Raw genomic sequence first — 24480 nt, 5'->3', positions numbered from 1 at the left:
TTAAAATTGGCAAATCCTAAAAATCTGATTAAAAATAACATCGATTTGATGAATAATAATGCTTACAACAAAATAACAACAAACGATTAATAGTTGATTTTTATCAATTTTATACCCTAGTCGAGATCGAAACCTTATAAAAAAATTTTTAAAGTTGAATGATGTTATACGACTCAAATTATACGGTCGATTTTGCCGCAAATGTACTCATTTATATTTTCAAATTTTTTTTTATCAAATTCATATTTTATCATATTTTGATGACCGATTTCCTCTTGACTTGTTTAATTATGACTATATTATCATGTTCCAGAAAACGTAAGTACCCATGCAGTGTTTTATTGTGACGCGTGTTTATACGAACAAGCTGTATCGGATTTGCAGTATTTGTGACTAAATTTTTACAGTTCTTAGTTTGGAGGCCAGCAGTACGTAGTGAGATAATAACTATTTGATTGACAAAGTGTTACAAAGATAAATCATTGAATACTTTTCACATCTTTGTTGTTGTTCTCAAACAAGTTGTGACCAAAAAGTGAGTTACGTCATCAACAATGATTATAACAGGTTAGTTCATTTGTGAACCTACTTTAAATCAGCGCGAAAATTTTAGATAATGAAATTTAACGCCGAGAAAAAAACTACACTTACCGGCAAAAGTAAGTTATCACCCCTAGTTTTGAGGAGTAAAAATTCCATTTTTGACGTTATGTTGCTCAAACTTGTGACTAAATTTTCAAAAAAAAAACTTGTGCCTAAATATAAAAAATACACCAATGAATTTCTGCACTATTAAACATACCTTACTGTGTAACTGAAATCATATATGCCATTGTAATTTACCAGATACCCCCAGCGTAAATTTGATTAACCGCATCAAATTCTCAGTGAGTAAAAATTTTCACGAAATCACTAATTCAAGATTTTCATCTGTTAAATGAAAACGCAAACCCAATCCTAGTTGAACAAATGTGAAAATATATGACAGTGAAAACAAATCAATGGCGTTAAAATTCCTTCCAAAAACTGAATTCGAAAGTTGAGTTACCCTATGGAGGTATGATACAAAGTCAGCCCTGACCTGCGCGACCCAGTGACAGAGCCTTGAATTTTCTCTGTGGTCTGGATGTATTTTGATCGAGACTCAGTCCAGCAGAGTCTGCACGATCCAGAGCTTGGACAGTCTGACCGTGTAAAAATTCTGACCACAGTAAAAAGTTTCTACTTTATGGTAATGAGCTCCGATTAGCCTTAATAGAGCCTTAACCGGAGCCCGCATGGTCTGAACAGAACTTTTCAAGATCTGGACAGTCTGATAAAGACCAAGAGGCCCGGCCGCATAAAACAACCAGTACCATAAAAAAAGAACAATGGGACAACTGAAGATATAGTTTTTACAAACAGTTTTTTATCCAATTTTAGTTGATGAGCAGACAGACCACGCTAAAGGTTAATTAATGTCTCGCGTTGTTGATTTGAGGAACTTCGTCATTAATTATTTTTTCCTTACTGATGACATCGCTTGACATAACCAGTGAACCAGAGTAACATATATTTTGCTCAAAAGATACCAATTTTTGGTGCGACTTCCTCCTTAAACTTCCTGCTCCCAATGACCTTGGGAACTCAAGATAAGCAAAAAATTTGCCGATGATTAAACTACCGCCAAAAAAGCTGAGAGTTACTCTTTCCCGGAAACATCTGACAAGAAGTCGCAACCAAATAAGAGCAACCAAAAGTCTAGAATATATAATTCATTACATAAATTGGAGACCCACCTCCGTGATTAAAAAACAGTCTACCTTCTGAAACAGAATTTTTTTAACGAAGAGGGTTACATCCCCCCCATAACCGAAGACAAAAAACAATACCAAGATTGTCTCATCACCAGTTACACAACACCTGCCTTTTTTTGTCTCAGACGTCACCAAAGACGAAGAGATTTTTTTTATCAAGGGTTCCAGACGTCACCCGATCAAGAAGGCCTGATTTTTTTTGGTTGCAGACGTAACCAAGAGATGATCGCCCCAGGATCCAGGCGTCACCTCAGAAGTTCCTTTCCCGGTTAGACGTCTCCGAAAAAAACTTGAATTTTTTTGCGACAAAAAATCTCAAAAACAGGAAAATTGTCCACCAACGAGCTTTTGTGGATGGTTTCACCTCAGGATCCAGGCGTCACCTCAGAAGTTCCTTTCCCGGTTAGACGTCTCCGAAAAAAAACTTGAATTTTTTTGCGACAAAAAATCTCAAAAACAGGAAAATTGTCCCCCAACGAGCTTTTGTGGATGGTTTTTGAAAGAAATAGCCGTGAGAAACTACATTTCGGCATTTAGCAACAAAAAACACACAGATTGTACGAAAAAAAAACGATATGGCGTTTTTTGCACTATCAAAATTAAAAAATATTTTTCTGACTTTGTCGCAAACAATCTACATGAAAATAAAATTACTAGTTACACTTCAGTTGGATCTTGAATTGAATTTTAAAGTTGAGTTTCTCATGTAAAATTTTTGCTCAAAAAACGAAAAAAGCGCAAAAGTGCTTTTTTTGAGCGTCAAAAATCAAAAAACGTTATTCCAACGTTCTACTGAAAACATTTGAACAAATCGAAAAAACCAATTGATTGCCCCCCTGGGTTTTTTATGAAACAGTCAATTTATCAACTTTGCCTTTTTACAAAAGAGGCAACTTAATTTTGACAAAAAGTGCTTCCTTGACTCAAAAAACTCAAAAAACGTTTTTTTAACGTTTTGAATACAACATTCAATAGATCAACTGAAACCTATTGACTTGCCCACTGGGTCCGCTAACAAACAATCTTCAAAGTCAGTTTATCGACTTTGCAATCTAGTAAAGAGTCAATTCACTTTTGACAAAAATTGCTTCTTTGACTCAAAAAATTCAAACAACTTTCTCCCAACGTTTTGAAAAAAACATTTAATAGATTAACTGAAACCCATTCATCGGCCCCCTGCTAAACAAGTGTCCAAGTCGATTTATATACATACCATTTTAGTAAAGAAGCAAATTGAATTTAGCAAAGTTGCACCTTTGAATTTAAAAATTCAAAAAGTGTTTTCCAGACGTTTTGATACAAAAAATTAGTAGATCCAAGAAAACCTATTGATTGACCCCTTTAGTTTGTTAAAAAACAATTTGTAAAGCTAGTTTATCGATTTTCTTTTATAGTAAAAAAGCGGCTCGAATTTAGCAAAAATGCATCTTCGAATCTAAAAACGAGAAAACGTTTTCTTGACATTTTGATATAAACAATTATTAGACACGAGAAAACCTATTCATTGAGCCCCCTCAGTGTGTTATAAAACACGCTTCAAAGTTATTTCATCGATTTTGCTTTTTTATAAAGAAGCAACTTAAGATTGTCAAAAATGCCTGTTTGACGCAAAAATTTAAAAACGTTTTCGCAACGATTTGGTTAAAAAGTTTTTTAGATCCAAGAAAACCTATAAATCTCAATTCTTCAGTTTTTTTTCAAAACAAGCTGATAAAAATTATTTATCGCTTTTGCAAAACTGCAAAGAAGCAACAGAAAAGTGGCAAAACTGCATCTCTGACTTATAGAAATCAAAACACATTTTTTTCTAAAGTTTATTTGAATCATCAATCAGCCTCCTCATTTTATTACAAAACAAGACGAGAAATTATTTACTCATTCAGCAAAACCGTAAAGAACGGAGAGAAAAGCTCCTAAAACAAGAATTTGTGTTTTCTGTGACATTAATTGCATATTACTAGCTGCGCGCCTAGTTAATGCGGTAGTATGCACTGAAAACAACTGCTCAAGAAAAAAAACGAAAATTACGAACTTAATTTGCTTTAGTTCAAAAGCAAGAAAGTCAAAAGCTCGGAATAATTCCCCAGTTAAATTCGCTCACGCAAATAGTCCTTTTGAGTTGGAAAACTCAAACGTCTCTTCCTTTTTTTCCGCGGTCTCAGAAGGTGCCGAAAGAAGTCCTCTTGCCCCATTTTTGGTCTACGTGGTCAACAGATAAAAGAAGAGAGTATTTCGGGTGCCAGTTGTTACCATTCTAGATGAACTTTAAAATTTAGTGTCAGCAGTTACTAGAGCAGAACGAAGTTTCAAAGTTTCAAAGTAAAGATTTCGAAAATTTTGAAAGGAAAACAGGAAGTAAGCAGTTCAACTTAAAGAGAAAGAATTTCAAACGTGCTTCAGCACAAATCAAGGTGTCTTGTCTGCTTGTCTGTAGCTCAATTTGCTTATTCGCACCGCGTTTGAAAAAAAACATTTATACTTTTCCAACAGTAGCAATCTCTAAGCATTTTTTATTCCTTAGAAAAAGGCATTTCTCCTTATGAAAGTTTGTAACAAAAGACATCCAAAAGCCATATACTTATTTTAATAAAGAGAACCATTTGATTTCCCCAAATTTTAGCAATTATTTGGTGGTGTTTATCGTAGTAACGAAACAAGCGCGCGCAAATGTCTATTTTTCTTTTTTAGATATAAAATTTGCTATATATAGCACAAGAAAAAACACTAGGATTCCATTTTTTCAGAAAAGTTGCGTCGCATTTTTCAACGACAAAAAAAACCTGGGACTGATTAGCTTCGCAGTGCCATAAACATTGTTTTTCAGTTTTTAAATTTGCGTTGCTCTGGTTTCGAAGCCGTTTTTTACCTGTTAGTACGAAAAAGACCAACAAGAGCCCTATGACAAAGAAGAACAGTTAAAGTCGTCAGTACGCGTTAAACAAACTCAAAATTGCAGAGCTCAGTTTGAAAAGCAAGCTAGTCCTCTTACAATCTGCAATCGATTAGCGAAAGAGCTTTAGATCACTCACCCTGCTCATCAATAAAGCAAAACAAACGTTGACGAGCTGAAAGCAACACATGATGCCGTATTGAAAGAAAGTCCGAACTCCAGCAGCATTTCATCTTTCTTGGTACGATATTCAAACCTTCTGTCACGTCTAGAGAAATTTCGACACGAAGTTGACAGTTTAGTTGACGATGGACTACTCAGCCAATCTCCAACTCGGATACGCGATGATGTCTGTGTGAAAACTCAAACTACTGCCAGATGTCCAACCTAATAGAGATGCTCACCATCAATGAACGAGATTCTAGAAGCAGGCAACCGAGAACGTTCATCATTATTCAACAAAACACCACCTTTACCACTGAGACCGGAGAAACCATCCTTATTTTTGTCTGAATGCCACAGTATCAAACCAATGTTGTCAAAGTTTTTAAATGGCAACAACAAGAATCCACTTACCATTGGAATGAGTACAGCAAGTTTATTCACACCATTTAACATTGATACCAGAGTTGAATTCAAAATAGAAGCAAAACACTCGGGTTAAAAACTTGAGATCATTTTGCTCTCAAAGATACAACGTTCTCTGCTGTTGATCACTTTACAACCAGCCACCAGCAGCTTAAAAGAAACAATGATTTAATCCAGCCGCCTAATTTTGTAAGCACGCAAAAAGTTTTTCAAAAGCATTTTCCTCAGGAGAACCTTAATAATCAAATTCAGTCAAAAAACATGCTACCTGAATTTTCTCGAGATATCGCCGAGGAACGGTTTCAGACGCAAATGTTTCAACCATTGAGCATAGGTTGCTCCAAATATCAAGGAACACATAAAACCCCCTGGATGAATTCCAGTTCTGTCAAATATTACAGTCAAGAATAGCCACAGAATCTAGATTTTGATCTGCAATAGACAAAACAACCATTTGAACTGAGTAACACAAATCTGCTCTCTGAAAGTTCCTGCCAAACTGCAATACAATTTTCAAACGCCTCAAATAAATTCTTACAATTACATAGCGGACAAGAATTGAAAAACACAGAGAACATAAATTTACCTGCAATCTTTACTCAATTCCAGCCACAGTCACAAGTCAAAACCGCTGGCATTGAGCCTCTCAACCAATCCGGTATTCAACAAACCGCCTGTTCAAAAACAATAACTGAACGTGTTCCTATTGCTTCTTCATTCTCAACGATTCATCCACCAGCACTGCCTTCAGTAGAGTGAAAACCAGAGCAAAAATTTTCAAATTCACATCAAATTTCCAGCGTATTACATCCAATACCAAACGAAAGGTTCGAAAACGCTTCATTTGAAATCAATTCTTTACCTTGGACCTCAAACACAGCTCCATATTAGCGGAATCCAACATGTAAACACTCAATCGAGTTACCACCTCTTACGATTAAACACTTTAATGGCAACCCATTGAATTACCACGAATGGACGAATGGAAAAATAACTTTGTTTGCCTCGTTCATAACAAAACCAGTATTACTGACAAACATCGTATCACCTAACTGCAAAATGCAGTTACTGCCAAAGCAAAAGATGTCATCCAAGCATATTCCTGTGATCCTTCTTATTATAGCACAGCCTTGAACAAACTCATATCATATTTTGGTGGTATCCTCCAATAGTGGTGAACGCCTTCATAAATCAATTGGAAAATTGGAATTCAACTATAACAAGCAAAACTTTGTAGCCACTGCTTCGTTCATAAAACGCTTAGTTCAAGCTTTCCAATACTTCGAATACACAGCGGAATTACAGAGCTCAACACTTATGAAGAAAGCTAAAAAGTCCCGCATAACATCCTCCTCAAATGGACAGAGCACACCGTTATATGAATTGACACACCAGCAATTTTAGTTGAATTTCAGAAATGGTTAGAAAATCAAGCACATGGGTACGATAAGATACCTCGTGAAAACTTCCAACAAAATAACTTTCGTAGAAATAACTTTAATAATTCTGGGAACATGAACAACAGCGATTAGCATGCAAGACGTTTAGGTATCCAAAGGTTAGGCTTTCCAACACAGCCGGAAAACCGAAATCAATCAACAACATTCAGCAGGAACGGTACTGTGAAACCACCTAACTCCACCGTTTCCACCCCTAAACAACGCAAATCAATCAACAAAACGTTCTTGTGAAAAATGTCGAGGAAACCATATACTAGCGACCAGTCCCGATTACCAAAAATGCAGCCCAAATCTGCAATTTGACATTGATGGCAAGAGCATTCTCTGCTCAAACTTTTTGAGCAGTAAAAACAAGAATCCATACTGCCTCTCAACAAAACGTTGCCAAACATGCAGCGGAGACCACAACACAACACTGCATGAACCCGGTAAAATTGTCAAGCTTCTGCCAGCTGCTTTTGCCGCCAGCAATTCCACAGGTACAAATGTTAGCAATCACGAAAATCAGCCAGTCAGACAGCAATGTGGACCAGGAAGTAACAACAACGCAAGATTCTCATCAAAATCACAAAAGAGCTAGTACGGACAGTCTTTTGCAAACAAAAATTAGAATCAAATTCAGCGCGTTAATTTGAACAATTCCAACCAAACTTTTAGCGTGAATCATCTTCAGTCTACATCAAAAGAATGGCTCGAACAACTTCAACTTATCCTGGAATCATTTCTAAACGGCAACAAAGCTTTCGATACTTACGCTCTGATCAATCCAGAAGGCCAATTTACTTTCACAGTTGATAAAATTAAAGAGTTCTTTGCTCTTCCATACGAAGATCAAGAAACCACTACGCTTCAGTATCTTAACACAGAGCATAACATGCCACTGTCAGAAATTTCTGAACCAGTGACAGTTGCACCATTCGAAAATTTGGATCAAAACTTTCAAAAAACAACCATTTATAGCAATCCCTGTTTAAATGTAGGACTAGCTAATACATTTGAACTCAACCTGCTTTGCGATGCATTCAAAGAATTGCGTCACATTCACTTCCCAAAAATAGCTCAAGACAAAATCGGTGCCCTTTTTGAGCATAAACAATTTTGTTTTTCACACATCCATTTAAAGTTATCCCAGCAACTAAAAACCAGCCAATCGGCGTAGAGACGAGGCTTGGATGGACCCTAGCTGGAGATTATGAAAGAGTACAAAAGCAACCCAAACAGCAATCTCACTAGTAAAAACAGTACGTGTACCACGTATCACGACAAAGCTCCAACGATCAGCCTTTCGATGAGATGTTTGAGCAATTCTGGAACAATGAAGCCGAAGGAACTCAACCCGAGAGCGAATCTACGAATCCCGTCGACAAGGAAGCCCTTGATAATTTGAAAGAGACAATCTGCTACAATGGTGAGAGGTGCAAAATTGGGATACCTTGGGAAAAAAATTGAGAATTGAAAATAATTATTTCGCAGCTCTCGGCCAGCTGAAAAGTCTTCATAAGCGACTCAGTAATGACATCCAATTGAAAGAGTTGTATGAGGAAACTCTCACAACAGATCTTCAAAAATTTTAGGTCAAGCCAGTTGAAATGCAGCAGCCAGATCTCGAGAAAGATTGGTATTTGCCTCATCACCCGGTGATTAATCCAAACAAGACCCGGAAAAGTCCTCAGAGTAGCAAATGCTGCGGCCAAGGTTGGAGGTGAAGCTTTTGATCTCCAATTTGATCACAGGACCTGATTTGCTGAACAACTTGGTAGGAAGCCATCTGAGATTTCGTGAAAACCCAGTTGCCATTCTCTCTGATATTGAAGGCATGTTCATTCAGATTGCAATAAGGCATGAAGACCAATCTGCACTTCGCTTTCTCTGGCCCAATGCAAAGATGGTTAACCAATACCAGATCACAAGATTATTTTTTGGAGCAACCTGCTCCCCCTTTTGTTCATTTTTTGTGCTGAACCGTTGCGCAGAAGATAATGCAATTGAATTTCCAAAAGCAGTTAATGCAATAAAAACCATTTTTATACGGACGACTACATCCATTCTCGCTGTCTAGGGAAGAAACAATTGAAATCATTAACCAGCCTTCAAAAAGGTGGCTTTCGTTTGACAAAATTTGTGTAAAACAAAGATGAAGCACTAAGTTTTATTGAGCAAGATGGTCGGGATGAACTGAAAGAGATGAATAGATGAGACAAGGGTCTTTGGTCAGAAATGGAATACTAGAACTGACTCTACTCTTTTCTAATGATGACATTAGAATAATTTCCCCGAAACACGAGTGAGTATACGCAAAGGAAAATGTTCAGCTTAGTATCAACCATTTTCGATACCTAGGAATATTGTCTCCCCTCACAATTAGAATGAAAATTCTTCTACAACAAGTCTGGAGGCTAGGCAGGAAGTGGGATGAACCACTTCCCGCCGAACTACACTCCAAGCTACAAAAAGTGCTCGACAGTTACTTTGCAATGCCTGATATCGAAGTCCCCCAGACGGTTGAACACTTCAACAAATCAGGAAAAAAATAACCAGCTTCACATCTTTGTTGATGCCTCAACTGTTGCATCGGCAGCATTTGCTTATTTTCGCACCCAAAAACAGGAAAAAAAGTTTTCAAACATGTTTTCTGCTCGGAAAATGCAATGTTGCACCAATTAATCAAAAGAGTGTGCCAAAATTAGAACTCGAAGCTGCCGTTTTAGGTACACGCCTCAGCACCTTGAAACAAATCGAAATGACATTAAAATTTGAAAAAAATTACTTGGGGACGGATAGTAGTGTTGTCTTAGATTGAATCTGCTAAACTAAGAAACAAAACGTTTTTGTGTCGAGTCGACTGGAAGAAATTTAAAAAGCAACTAAAACTTATGAGTGGAATCATGTCCCAAATAATTTTAATCCAGCCGACCATAGAACGCGTGGTTTTGAGCCATCAAAAATCTCGCCGAAATGGTTCGCAGCACCACAGTTTTTGCAAGGCAATGAAAATTCTTGCAAAGATTTGGGAACGATTTCAACCGTGGTTGCCGTAACCAGAAATAGAAAACATCAATCAAACTTGTTCTATACCCAAAACGCTTTAAAAATTGGAATAGTTTCCTTTTAGCCCTCGCAACTGTTTTCAATATAATTTACAGAGCTAAGAAGAATTGTTCCAATAAATATCAATACACTAAAGATAATTTTTGTTATCCCAAATTTTTCTACTGAAGCCTTCTCAAAAGAATGTGTTCTCTTCAACAATCAAGGCATTAAAAAGAAGACAAAGGAAGGTTGGACGCCAAGCGCATGTCGAGAAACTTGAATCCATTAATTGACCAAAACGGACTCCTACGATCTAGTGGCTGTCTCCTATTAACTCAAACAGAATTGAAGGTCGAAAAATGTCCAATAACCTATGACGCGAAGGAAAAGATCGCAAGACTATACCTTGAACATGCTAACAGAATTTGTGCTCATCAGGCAAGGGAACCGGTCAAAGCATTCGTACAACAACGTTACTATTTCATCGGACTACGACAAACACTACTATCAACAAAGTATCGATGTTTTCTGTGTCGTCGTTTTGACACTCACAATATACAACTAAAAATGACCCCACTTCCTGCATTTCGCTTCCCCACAGAAGAAACCAAATTTCCGTTTGCCATTACTTTTTTGGCCCGTTTTTATTGAAGACAAAAAAAGAAATCGGCAAACATTCAGGACTTATTTTTACATGCCGCGTTACTCGGGCAGTACATTTGCAAACATGTCCAGATTTAATTACAGACACCTGCCTCAATGCATGTTGATGGTTCATATGCCGAAGATGCCAACCTAATTTGTTGTACAGCGGTATTGGAAATACATTTGTCGGCGCCCCTGAAGAGCTGAAGAATTTGTTTAAAGCTTTTGACAAAGACAAGATGTACAAAGCCCACGATGCAGTCAAAACCATATGGAAATTTAACCCACCGTAGGCCCTCATTTCGTGGCGTGTGGGAGCGATTGATTCAAAGCGCCAAGAGGACACTCTTGATCATTCTAGGATCTAAGTGTCTCCATTTTGACATCTTTGAGACAATAAAGGTTGAAGTTGAAGCAATCCTGAATTCCAGACCCTTGAAAAACTTTGCTGATCAGCCTGATAACGAAGAACCACTCACTCCTAACCATATCCTCATTCAACGCCCGTACTGTTCCCTGCCACCGACAAACTTGGGAGATCAACAGCCAGCTAGTTTTAAGAACTGGAAGTACGTTCAGCAGTTGATGCATAACGTGTGGCGGCGTTTGATTCAGGGGTACCTGCCAACATTAATCAAGAGATGTAAATGGACAAACAACAACCAGCCTCCTCTGAAAATTGGAGACGTGTTGTGGGTACTCAAAGGTGAAAACATCTTGGTGTTGCCAAGGTAAAAACGGTTTACGGCTCGTTCGTACGTCTGGTCGCCGGCCTCGCACGGGTTTTTTCTCAGTATTTTTATGATTTCAAATTTTTGCTCCGGTCTTAGGCAACATGAGCTCCATCCACCCCTTTGATGTTATCACCCTTACAGTAATTTAATATCCAAATATATAGGTCCAAGGGTATCGGATCAAACGACAATCAAGATGATCCTCAAACCCTGCCCTCCTCCTTGAAGCATGTTCCCAATCACCTTGGGAACTCAAGAAAAGCATGAAATTTGCCGATGATTAAATTATCGCCAAAAAAACCTGAGAGTTACTCTTTCAGGAAAACATCTGATAATAAGCCGCAACCAAATAAGAGCAACCAAATAAGAGCAACCAAAAACTAGAATATATGTTTCATTACAGCTCCTAGCCTGGCCATCTGCAGTGCTCAACGCAATTAAGGCTGGCGATCAACTTGACTCATGTCTTTCTGATAAGAAGTGGATTGACTGGCGCGCATTGGCCTGCATTTGAGACTAGATTTGACGAACTGTATAGTTTTATTTTTGAGATATAGTTAGAACGATGCTGGTTCAACAACGCGCGATTTTTCCATTCATTATTACCAGCTATAAAAGTGTCAATTTCAGGTGTGGGTTACATATTTATAATCTTTATACACTGGACAAAATGTTCCAGAGAGAATTGATCCAAAACTTTTGTTTTTGGAGCGCCCGAGTCATTATTATTGAACAGTGAGAAATTCTTTCTTTTACGTTTTCTTTTTTACGTATCATTGAAGGGAAAGTTGAATAAAATGTGATGAAAGCAGTCAAAAGTTAAATAGACTCAAATTAAACATAGCTGGCAGATTGCCAGAAAACAGCCACAAATAGCTTCGCAGATCTGCAGTCTCAGAAAGATTGTAATGGGAACAGAAAAGGAAACTTTTTTAAGAAATGCTCAGATGTTCCTTTTGATTAAGAATCTGTCAATCTTATTGCTGATTACAAAAGCTAATCTCAAATAACCTTCAATCATTGTGGCACACACTCACTTGACCTATTCTCTTTGAATTAAAGTAAACAAAAGTCAATTTTAGAGAGAGGAGGTCTTTTTGAGAGTGAGGTGAACCACGTTTGACCAAAACATCATCATGCGAATGAACAAAAAAGAACATCAAGAGTGAAAAAAGATGTCACGCACGCAATTCAGATGAAATTGCATGCACAAATGGACAAAAAGCAGATTTGAATTGGTCGTGATGTATATGTTCGTAACAAAAATCTTTACGACGAAATAAAAAAACCAAGACAAGGCAAATAATAAACCAACCCAACCATCGCTGTGCGGCTATCAATAAGTAAAATGTGATGTCGTTAACAATCAAAACCAACGCTGCCAAAGCCATTTGTAGTCACTTTTTATCCCCGCAAACAAGACAAATAGTCGTAGCAAAACTTTTGCCTCAAAATATTGATTCCTCTAGTACAGTCGAACAGCACATTACATTAACCAAAACTGAGAAAAATCAAGGAAAGAAAAATTATAACGCATTAAAAAACACATATCCACGATATTCTGAGTGATCATGATTGGGGTTTTTAAGGTTGATCAAAGTGGGGCATTTACTGGAGCATAATATGAAATAATTTAACGATCAGAAGGATGCTTTTCTTTTCAAACCAAAAAATTGGCCCACACCAAATTTAAGCAGGTCAATCAATCTGCCCACGAGATAACCAACATTCAATCAAATGATTTCTAAGTCCAAATAACTAAATAAAAAAATAAGTTCTTTCTATCCCAGTTGAACTGTTACTGGTCGAAAAATTGAAATATTTGTTAAAATATCAATCAAAAATTTGGATTACTTTGCATTTTCACTCACTGCAGCTATGCAGCTACTTTTTTAAACACACAAACTCACTTAATAACTGCCTTTTTTTACTCAGAACCTACTGCTTCGATCGAGCGTTCTGTTTCTCAGATTTTTGTTTTCACAGTTTTTCGTTTTACTCGTGTGCTTTTTTGAATCTAATGTTACTCACCCTTATCAGTGTTTTATCAGTGTTATGTTACGTGCCGTCCATTTTTGATTATTTTAACCACACTTATAATGGCAATAGGGGGCGTAGGTAAATTACACCGTAAATAAGCAACGTATTTCATGTAAATATTTGCTTGATATGACCGGAGTTCAGTTTCTACCTAGTTTGGTAATTTGAGGATCCAAAAAAAAACTTAACCAGGCTGAACAATTCCTAAAAAAATTTCCTGCATGCTTCTCGTCTGCTTTGTTTCTAATATAGAAGAGCCTCTCCGACCCATAATGTATTAACATCTGTGTGCTTTTAATATGCAGTAATGTTTCCACTTGGAGCTACTTTACGCTTTTTTTTCCAAATAATCATGAGAAAAATTTGCGGAATGTTTTTGTTGTTTGTGATGATCTAAATATCATTGACATATTCTTAGCAAAATGCAGCCGTATTGAATCATTTTGGTATGCGAAGGTTCTTGGTTTAATTTTTTCTTTAATATTTTGTTTATTTCTTAAGAGAGCAAACAATTTCTTCAATATAATTTTTTTGTTTTTTTTTTAAATGAAGTAAAATGCTTTTAGAATATTTGAAAAAAATATTCGGTTTGGTAATTGCCGGATTGAATGAAAATTAACCATACTTAACATTTCCTACAAAAGTTCTGCCTGCTATTCTTCCGTTTTCTCTGTCATCTAAAAAAACCAGCCCGTTGCATCCTGTATGTAAGTCTGTTTGATCCTAAACTAGAGCATTTTTTCCATTTGATGCTATTTTAAACTACTTTTCTAAGAACAAAGAAATTAGATAAGGTTGCGAAAGACTTAATTTTTTTGTAGTGTTCTAAAATCGTTAATATATTTTTGGCAAAATGCTGCCAATTTATATTTTTTGTAATGGGCAAGATTATTGTTGAACTTCTCATTAAACATTTGTCTTCTTCTTGAGAGCGAGAAAGAAGTCTACAGTTATTGTTTTTTCTTTGTTTCTTTAATGATATGGTAAACAGATCTGTGACAACGGAAAGACTGTTGATTCACCAGTTAAAATTTGAAGCGGATTGGGAGTGAGAAAGCACAGTTTTAGCGACTACCAAGCTATTGTAAAAAAGAGCTTACATTTTAAACAAATGAGTATTTTTCTAACAATGATCTTTCAAACAAACCTTATGTTCTTTTGTACGATCCAGTTTAGTCTCAGAAAACTTCGGACCAATAATTTGTTCACCGCGAATTTCTGAAACATCAAAAAATTTTGATAATTTTTTTCTCCAATATAGCGTCTTTCTTCAATCTTTATGATAAATTGAGTTTCCACTCACTTTATTGCTTTTCTCCACTGTGAGAGTGTAAAAACGATAGTAACTTTAGTTTTTCCTTGCATAGATTTCAATTAGACACTTTGGTTTTTACAAACCTCAACTGATACGCTTACTTGATAAGTACTTCAACAAATCTTGACATTATTTCCACAGATTTAAACCAAATTTCCAATACAATCATATGAAATGCTCTTAAATTTTACTCAACAATTCATCCAACTAAGACTGAAAAAATGTTTTGATCCGGGTTTGTACAACTCTAATAGCGAATAAACAATATCTCCATTCAAATCCTTCCTGTCTTCAATTTTTTTTTCAACTTCAATCGTTTTTCAAGCGGATTTTTGGTCTATATGGTTTTGTTCTGCTACATAGCGCGTTCATTTGTTTTCCATAGAAGCCAAAAATGTACACCTTGAAAGTATCAGGTTCTACTGAACAAAAAAATTTTGCTCCATACATGCGCGAAACAAAACAATTAGTAAACATAATTCTCCACATATAGTCGTCTTAGTTCTTTTTGTCACAAAGTGTCAATTTCAGGTGTGGGTTACATATTTATAATCTTTATACACTGGACAAAATGTTCCAGAGAGAATTGATCCAAAACTTTTGTTTTTGGAGCGCCCGAGTCATTATTATTGAACAGTGAGAAATTCTTTCTTTTACGTTTTCTTTTTTACGTATCATTGAAGGGAAAGTTGAATAAAATGTGATGAAAGCAGTCAAAAGTTAAATAGACTCAAATTAAACATAGCTGGCAGATTGCCAAAAAACAGCCACAAATAGCTTCGCAGATCTGCAGTCTCAGAAAGATTGTAATGGGAACAGAAAAAGAAACTTTTTTAAGAAATGCTCAGATGTTCCTTTTGATTAAGAATCTGTCAATCTTATTGCTGATTACAAAAGCTAATCTCAAATAACCTTCAATCATTGTGGCACACACTCACTTGACCTATTCTCTTTGAATTAAAGTAAACAAAAGTCAATTTTAGAGAGAGGAGGTCTTTTTGAGAGTGAGGTGAACCACGTTTGACCAAAATATCATCATGCGAATGAACAAAAAAGAACATCAAGAGTGAAAAAAGATGTCACGCACGCAATTCAGATGAAATTGCATGCACAAATGGACAAAAAGCAGATTTGAATTGGTCGTGATGTATATGTTCGTAACAAAAATCTTTACGACGAAATAAAAAAACCATGACAAGGCAAATAATAAACCAACCCAACCATCGCTGTGCGGCTATCAATAAGTAAAATGTGATGTCGTTAACAATCAAAACCAACGCTGCCAAAGCCATTTGTAGTCACTTTTTATCCCCGCAAGCAAGACAAATAGTCGTAGCAAAACTTTTGCCTCAAAATATTGATTCCTCTAGTACAGTCGAACAGCACATTACATTAACCAAAACTGAGAAAAATCAAGGAAAGAAAAATTATAACGCATTAAAAAACACATATCCACGATATTCTGAGTGATCATGATTGGGGTTTTTAAGGTTGATCAAAGTGGGGAATTTACTGGAGCATAATATGAAATAATTTAACGATCAGAAGGATGCTTTTCTTTTCAAACCAAAAAATTGGTCCACACCAAATTTAAGCAGGTCAATCAATCTGCCCATGAGATAACCAACATTCAATCAAATGACTTCTAAGTCCAAATAACTAAATAAAAAAATAAGTTCTTTCTATCCCAGTTGAACTGTTACTGGTCGAAAAATTGAAATATTTGGTAAAATATCAATCAAAAATTTGGATTACTTTGCATTTTCACTCACTGCAGCTATGCAGCTATTTTTTTAAACACACAAACTCACTTAATAACTGCCTTTTTTTACTCAGAACCTACTGCTTCGATCGAGCGTTCTGTTTCTCAGATTTTTGTTTTCACAGTTTTTCGTTTTACTTGGATGCTTTTTGGAATCTAATGTTACTCACCCTTATCAGTGTTTTATCAGTGTTATGTTACGTGCCGTCCATTTTTGATTATTTTAACCACACTTATAATGGCAATAGGGGGCGTAGGTAAATTACACCGTAAATAAGCAACGTATTTCATGTAAATATTTGCTTGATATGACCGGAGTTCAGTTTCTACCTAGTTTGGTAAGTTGAGGATCCAAAAAAAAACTTAACCAGGCTGAACAATTCCTAAAAAATTTCCTGCATGCTTCTCGTCTGCTTAGTTTCTAATATAGAAGAGCCTCTCCGACCCATAATGTATTAACATCTGTGTGCTTTTAATATGCAGTAATGTTTCCACTTGGAGCTACTTTACGCTTTTTTTTCCAAATAATCATGAGAAAAATTTGCGGAATGTTTTTGTTGTTTGTGATGATCTAAATATCATTGACATATTCTTAGCAAAATGCAGCCGTATTGAATCATTTTGGTATGCGAAGGTTCTTGGTTTAATCTTTTCTTTAATATTTTGTTTATTTCTTAAGAGAGCAAACAATTTCTTCAATATAATTTTTTTGTTTTTTTTTTTAAATGAAGTAAAATGCTTTTAGAATATTTGAGAAAAATATTCGGTTTGGTAATTGCCGGATTGAATGAAAATTAACCATACTTAACATTTCCTACAAAAGTTCTGCCTGCTATTCTTCTGTTTTCTCTGTCATCTAAAAGAACCAGCCCGATGCATCCTGTATGTAAGTCTGTTTGATCCTAAACTAGAGCATTTTTTCCATTTGATGCTATTTTAAACTACTTTTCTAAGAACAAAGAAATTAGGTAAGGTTGCGAAAACTTAATTTTTTGTAGTGTTCTAAAATCGTTAATATATTTTTGGCAAAATGCTGCCAGTTTATATTTTTTGTAATGGGCAAGATTATTGTTGAACTTCTCATTAAACATTTGTCTTCTTCTTGAGAGCGAGAAAGAAGTCTACAGTTATTGTTTTTTCTTTGTTTCTTTAATGATATGGTAAACAGATCTGTGACAACGGAAAGACTGTTGATTCACCAGTTAAAATTTGAAGCGGATTGGGCGTGAGAAAGCACAGTTTAAGCGACTACCAAGCTATTGTAAAAAAGAGCTTATATTTTAAACAAATGAGTATTTTTCTAACAATGATCTTTCAAACAAACCTTATGTTTTTTTGTACGATCCAGTTTAGTTTCAGAAAACTTCGGACCAATAATTTGTTCTCCGCGAATTTCTGAAACATCAAAAAATTTTAATAATTTTTTTCTGCAATATAACGTCTTTCTTCAATCTTTATGATAAATTGAGTTTCCACTCACTTTATGGCTTTTCTCCACTGTGAGAGTGTAAAAACGATAGTAACTTTAGTTTTTCCTTGCATAGATTTCAATTAGACACTTTGGTTTTTACAAACCTCAACTGATACGCTTACTTGATAAGTACTTCAACAAATGTTGACATTATTTCCACAGATTTAAACCAAATTTCCAATACAATCATATAAAATGCTCTTAAATTTTACTCAACAATTCATCCAACTAAGTCTGAAAAAATGTTTTGATCCGAATTTGTACAACTTTAATAGCGAATAAACAATATCTCCATTCAAATCCTTCTTGTCTTCAATTTTTTTCAACTTCAATCGTTTTTCAAGCGGATTTTTGGTCTATATGGTTTTGTTCTGCTACATAGCGCGTTCATTTGTTTTCCATAGAAGCCAAAAATGTACACATTGAAAGTATCAGGTTCTACTGAACAAAAAAATTTTGCTCCATACATGCGCGAAACAAAACAATTAGTAAACATAATTCTCCACATATAGTCGGCTTAGTTTTTTTTGTCACAATAGTTGTCACAATAGCATCTGCTTTTAATTTGTTTTTTTTTATATATAAAAAGTCATTGCTAATGCTAAAAACTGTTTGGCAGGCAAAGATTTATCATTTTATTGGAGAAATCCGAAAAAATTCTACAACTTCTTAAAAACACCTTCTTAGGTTTTTCCCTATTCTTTCGTGGTCTTTTTTAATACAACAATTTTCATATTTTGACTGAAATCACCATTTAGTTCTTGCCAGGCTGCAATGGCTGACAGAGTAAAAGCAGTTAATTTAACATAATGATTTGGCTTTTAGTAGTTCCATTTTACCGTTTTAGGGAAGAAACCCGAACCAAAATTACTATTAGTCCTCGCATAAATCATTTGCTGCAAATTTTTTTTGCTGCACTTATGGGAACCATATTAATTTTACTTTATGAATTATCCTCTGTGTTTCATTTATAGTCTTTCTGACAACTTGATGACCTTGCGAACCAAGTTTCGCTTTTGTTTGTTCAGAAAATATCAACCAGACCTCACTACAACTCAAACTGCTCAATTTTGTTTTTAAATAAAATGCCCGCGATTTGCCAACACCTCGCAAACAAACTAATTTCTCAAAGTCTATGTTTCAATTAAAGTCTTCATGACCTCATAGATTGAGGCCATGGTATCAGCCAATTCTTTCTACGCAACTGCGTACTGATAAGTTTGAAAAAAAGAATCGAAAGGATTAAAGAACATTTAGCTAAAGGAATATAGGAAGCAGATAGTTTCCTTGATTAATTATGTAGATACAGCGCCCTTACAATTTTGATACTTACCAGTTGGTCCCTTTATCCGATTCACACCATCCTTACGTATCTTTAAACATTTAAATAGGACCTTACAATGTGTAATATCAACTATGGAACAACTTTGTAATTTTCAACAAAGTGACAAATTATGCGGAGTTGGGCAATCAATTTGGTCTCTTAGATTCCGCATTTTATAATACATATGCAAAGTGTTCATTCAACTGTTTATTTTATCCAATAACCTATTTTGTGTAATTGCGACTGACTAAGAAAAAAACAAACGATGGGCCTCATAAGGGTGAATTTTTGGTAGCTTTCATCCCATTCAACCAGCTTGTATGGGCAATTAGATGCAAGCTAGCGCAAAAATTGAACTGAATACGTATTAAAAGTGTGCAGCTGAGCGCATTCAGTCCAACAATTGGCGCAAACCGTTCTGCATTATTTGGTTCAATTTTTTTTGTCATTATACGCTTTTTTTACAGATGTAACTCGTCAAAAAAACTCGGCAACAGTAATAATTTTTATTTGCTTTCTTGATGGTCGCTTTCTTTATAATGTTATTGTTAAGCAGAAATCGTATCTATTCTGTTTCGACCAGTGTTTTTATGACCCCCCAGATATAAATTATATGTTGTTATATAGCACGTTACTATGAAACAAAAATGCACGTGCGCCTGGGGGTCATAAAAGATTTATGCTCACTAAGCTGGGGGGGGGGGGTAAAACAATAGATCCCAGAAATCAACAATGGATTATAGTTAGACATAATGTGGCTTTAATGTTAACGGAAAAGTTTCAATTCCGGATAAAAAATTTACTATCAACTAAACTGATTCCAAAACTGTTTTTCAAATGCCCCTAATACAAAATTTTCAGAAGTATCATCTTTACATAAGAAATATCATCTTAAATATTTACACGTGCGCTTCTTTCCGAAGTTGCAGCCCCACCTCATCTGTGCTATATTTTGCATACAGGCTGTTTGATATGGCACAATGTTTTCCTTAAGGACATTCTTATTTCTGATAATAGAGCAAATTCCTCTCCAGGAATAATAAATTACGCAAGCGACAGTTTAAAAAATTTGAACAAAACTGTTTTGAGAACATTAAATTTTCAGCTACGCGTTGTCGTGATGCCGAAGAAACGCCTGGTTATCTCGAACCATTGCGAAGGAGTTCCCTGTACTACCATAAATGTTCGTCAAATAATCTTCTAATTATAATGGTGATTGTACTTTTGGATGTTGTCTCTTGTGGAGGTGCTGTAACGTGCACTGAAGACGCAGAATGTGAACACCATCATCAGTTTGTTGACCAGGATGTTGGCAGAGAGTGCTGTGGGGACAACGAATGCAGTCACAGCTGTGCACTGTTAGTTTATGAACATTCCCATTGGAATATTATCAAACTAAAAAAGATCAAACTCTGAGGAGAAATCGAGTTGTTAAATATCATCGAGAGGGCGATAACAACCGTGTGGTAATCTTTTTAATCATTTCTAGTTGCGAAAAACAACAGTTGCGTAGCCTAAGCCACGCTGCAGATGATTAGACAGCGCCCGCAAAAGTGGCGAGAAAGGCTAGTCAAATAGCAAACAAGTGTTTCGCCCTTGTTTCAGATTTTCCTAAAATTCACCGGGAGCTATAACATTCATTTCCTTGTTAAGTTTATGCAACTGTTATTATTGATTGCCACGAGTATCAGAGGGAGATTTGGTTGAAATAAAGCCACACGCAAAATTTGATTCACATGCAGTTGCACAAAAAATTTGTGTCGCGCAAAAATTTTCGTCTAGCGAGCTTCTGATCAGGTGTCGCTTCGGTCAGGCATTGTCTAATAAGAAGTGGTTAAAGTTAAAAAAAATCACACGGTGGGTCGCACAAATGTCTGACCAGAGGGGATTTAGGTCAGGAACCGTCTGATCAGAGACCAGAGTCGGTACATAGCCTGATCAGAGGACTGTAACGTGCATAACTGAAAACTAAGGCGTTTAAGATCAAAATGTTTAATTTTTTTGTAAAAGGTTTCACAAAACTTAATAACTTAATTCTTTAAACCCTCATAGATACTATTCGTCTTACATTTGCAGAGTTCGTAGTGTTGAGTTGCTCCTTCTAATGAACTTACTTCAATTCGATTGTTCACTGTGGTAGTTTATGGTATTCAGAGTTAACAAAAACGCAATTTTAAAATCATTCCGCAAAATAAAATGAAATATGAAGTAACCTATAAGTGCTCTAAAACGTTTTGCAATTGGTTTGAAACTAACACAAGAACGACTGGTTATCTGCGTTTGCACATAATGTTCCGACGCCGCTCAACCACGTTTTTGAGTTAATTGTCCACCAAATGGAGAAGAGATAGAAAACTTTCAAAAAATCAATTATTGTTCAAAAATAATTGATTTATCCATTTAGAAAGCCACCTTCAGCTCGGACCAATATACACACGACAATAAATCATTAGAAGGCCAATGATAAATACAAATAAGGAGTGTAAGAGACAAGACACACAACAAAATCAAATAAAAACAACAAACATTACTTACGACGAAAACTAAATGTCTATCCATTTTTTTCGGAAAGACTTAAAGAAAAGTCCAAATAGCTTAAGATGAAAGATAAATTAAACCAAATGAATTGTATACAACAAAAATATATAATAAATATCTTTCTTTAGAATATTAGAATAGTCAAAAAGTAGATGGAGAGCAAAAGGGGCAAAGTCTGAAAATACGTTTACACTTTTTGAAAACAATTAAAATGAACGTCATGAAAGCAATTAGCTATTAGCTGAAATCGTTCAATGGCTTCAGTTATACATTCATACAAAAGCATTAAGATCTGTCATTACCCAGAATTGCTTACGACTACACAAAAAAATAAAGGTTACATGCAAAATTAAAAAGTCATTTCAATTTTGCGAGGAAACGGTGTTGAAGCCTATGAGGTAAAAATGTATTAACTAAAAATATAGAAAAGAATCAATTGAGCCCTGCTTCAAGGCAATTAATGTGCTGTGTTAATCGTCATCAATGTGCCAATAATGTGATGGTCCAGCGAGACAGCAGAAAAGAACCTCGAAAACTGGAAAATGTCAGTAAATGAAAAAGTTATGAAAACTCGTAGCCAAAAACCATTAATTAAAAATTAAAAAAGCAATCAGGACTAAATTATAAGTGTCTTTAAAACCAGTGCAATCTCTCTTCAATTAGCCTGCGCTAAAAGTTTCCAGAAGTAATATTCAAAGTGGCAAATTTCAAAATAGATTTTTTTTGAAAAACAACAAGACATAAAAACCGTAGCCTTTCAAACAGAAATAGCAAATAGTTTAACCTGTTACTTCTCCAGAAGCCCTTTCGCCACCTCATTAGTGACACTAAATAAGCATTACACATTAACACTGAATGAAAAAATGTACTCGAATATTCACGAACATTTCTTCGCAAAATTTTACAAACATTTCGTTGCGACCTACTATTTTTGCTGAAATTATTATGTATTTTCATTGACTCGATTTTGAGGTAAATTTAGACTGCTAAAATTTGAATTTTGATATGAAAAAATTGTGGTCTGTAACTAACATAGAATAAAAAAATGTCAAAAGTTTTTCCGAATAGTTTTCGAACTATCAAATTCTACAACTACACCAAAACTGGACTTGTTCTTGTTTCTTATCTTTTAAAATCAAAAGCAAAATTTAACTGTATTAGATCTTTTGACCAAAAAGTCAATATATCAAAAGTATATAATGAATTTTGAAGACCTATCGAGTTATATTACCAAAAGAAAGTTATGAATAACTGAAAGCATCTGATAATTTCTTTAATAGCTCCCTAGACACCTAATGAGTCAAATGATTGATTAGAATCAGTCGTTGGATTGCAAAAATGAAAAACCTCTTTTTTATTGAAATTTCATATTGAGTAAAAAACTTTCTTGTGATTGCGATGACAAAATGCGGAAAAAAAGTTTTTAAAAATGGCAGACCCCAAACAAATCGGAATCATTTTTCATCGCAAGATTAACGATGGGACCAAAACTGGCTTTGCTATCGCTGCGCTGATGTTGAAAAACAGGATTTTTCTCAAATATTGCGCAATAATTTTGCGGCAAACGAAAATCTTAATGCATCAAAAATAAATTCTGCATTTTTTATCACTATCGGTTTAAACGGCAAAAAATTCATTTCCAGATAATTAATGAAGAAGCGGTGATAAAATTAGCCCCTCTATGAGCAACAAAAGATTGTGTTAGCGGTTTTCATGTCTCCATTACCGGTCAAAATAGGCTAACTATACCAAATAGACATACCTGATACCATTTTTTATGTTGAAAAAGGAAAAAAGGCTGATTTTCAAAAACTTAACTGCAAGTTTTGCCAAAACTGTTGATTCAAACACTTCAACAACTTTCTTCTATCTTTAAACGTTAAACCGTTGAGACTATCATTGACATTTTTTATCAAATTTAAGCAAAAATTGCGAAAATTGTGAACAAAACAACGAGGCTAGGCTGGCGTTCACAAATATTTGAACCTCCATAACTCCTCGGAAAATGCAAATTCCAAAAACGAAATGATAATAAATTTGAAATTCTACGCTTGACAAGCTTTCAAATGATACCACTCAGAATCCTGTACGGTTAATATATAGATCGGTGAAAATTGACTGAACAAAAAAAAACCAGTTGAGTAAATAGTTCCTCCCACCACTGAAGCTGGTCGAAACAATTATTAGCCTAATACTAACTATAACAAATTAAATTGATCACTCACCCGGGCCGAGGTTTCACCCCTAATCCGCCTCTAATTAGCGGGGATTAAGGTGTAATGCGTATTCCACTCCTATTTATAGGGGAAAAGAGTGTAAGAGTGTAATTTTAAAAAATTACACTGTATTTACACACTTTTCTCCACTCTTTTTACACTCTATACAAAGAGTGTAATTTAGGGTGGACTGATAAAAATTACACTCTTACACATTTAACAACATAGCCAAATTGAAACTTCTGGTACAAGTGTGAGTTGGCGCAATGGTTAACGCAGACAATGATCGTAACATGTTGGACAGGGGGAAGATCGGGGGATCAATCCTCATTACCTCCTTCCACCTTTATTTTTTAAAATTACACTCCTATAATTACACTCTTTCACCCTTAATTAGGCGGAGAAATAGGGGTGTAATTTTTTTATTCATACACCCTTTACACTCTTTTCCCCGTTATTTTTGGGGAAAATCCTCGGCCCGGGCAATTTTACAACTTGCCAATCTGTGTGCAAGCATGAATCAGTGACAAATAATCTATCAATTGTGGATCAAGTATATTCCCTTGGGTAAATCTGCATTTATGCAGAATTAGCCAGAGAGATTTTTGTATATCATCGTTTTTCATATTCTTCTTCTTCAAAGCAGAAAAATTGTTAGATTCTACTCAAAG

General features: G+C 35.4%; 2 protein-coding genes across 5 annotated transcripts in view; one reads left to right on the top strand and one right to left on the bottom strand.

Moving 5' to 3' along the window:
• Positions 1–24480, bottom strand: part of LOC142344630 (NADH dehydrogenase [ubiquinone] 1 beta subcomplex subunit 9-like) — a 412587-nt gene that overhangs the window by 157572 nt on the left and 230535 nt on the right. The window lies entirely within an intron of this gene.
• The window catches only part of LOC142344038 (uncharacterized), a 32859-nt gene continuing 8855 nt past the window's right edge, over positions 477–24480 (top strand). Inside the window, exons 1-2 of one of the 2 annotated variants that reach the window (XM_075395501.1) lie at positions 477–567; positions 20161–20413. In XM_075395501.1, coding sequence (XP_075251616.1) covers positions 555–567; positions 20161–20413 — 266 coding nt within the window. In that variant the 5' untranslated portion in view covers positions 477–554. The remainder of the gene's footprint in view (positions 568–20160; positions 20414–24480) is intronic. The other variant, XM_075395502.1, reaches the window with a different exon arrangement.

This window comes from Convolutriloba macropyga, chromosome 8, assembly GCF_964194025.1.
Source record: "Convolutriloba macropyga chromosome 8, txConMacr16.3, whole genome shotgun sequence".
Taxonomy (NCBI): Eukaryota; Metazoa; Xenacoelomorpha; order Acoela; family Convolutidae; genus Convolutriloba; species Convolutriloba macropyga.
The sequence above is the reverse complement of the archived record's forward strand: the minus strand, read 5'-3'. Positions and strand labels throughout refer to the sequence as shown.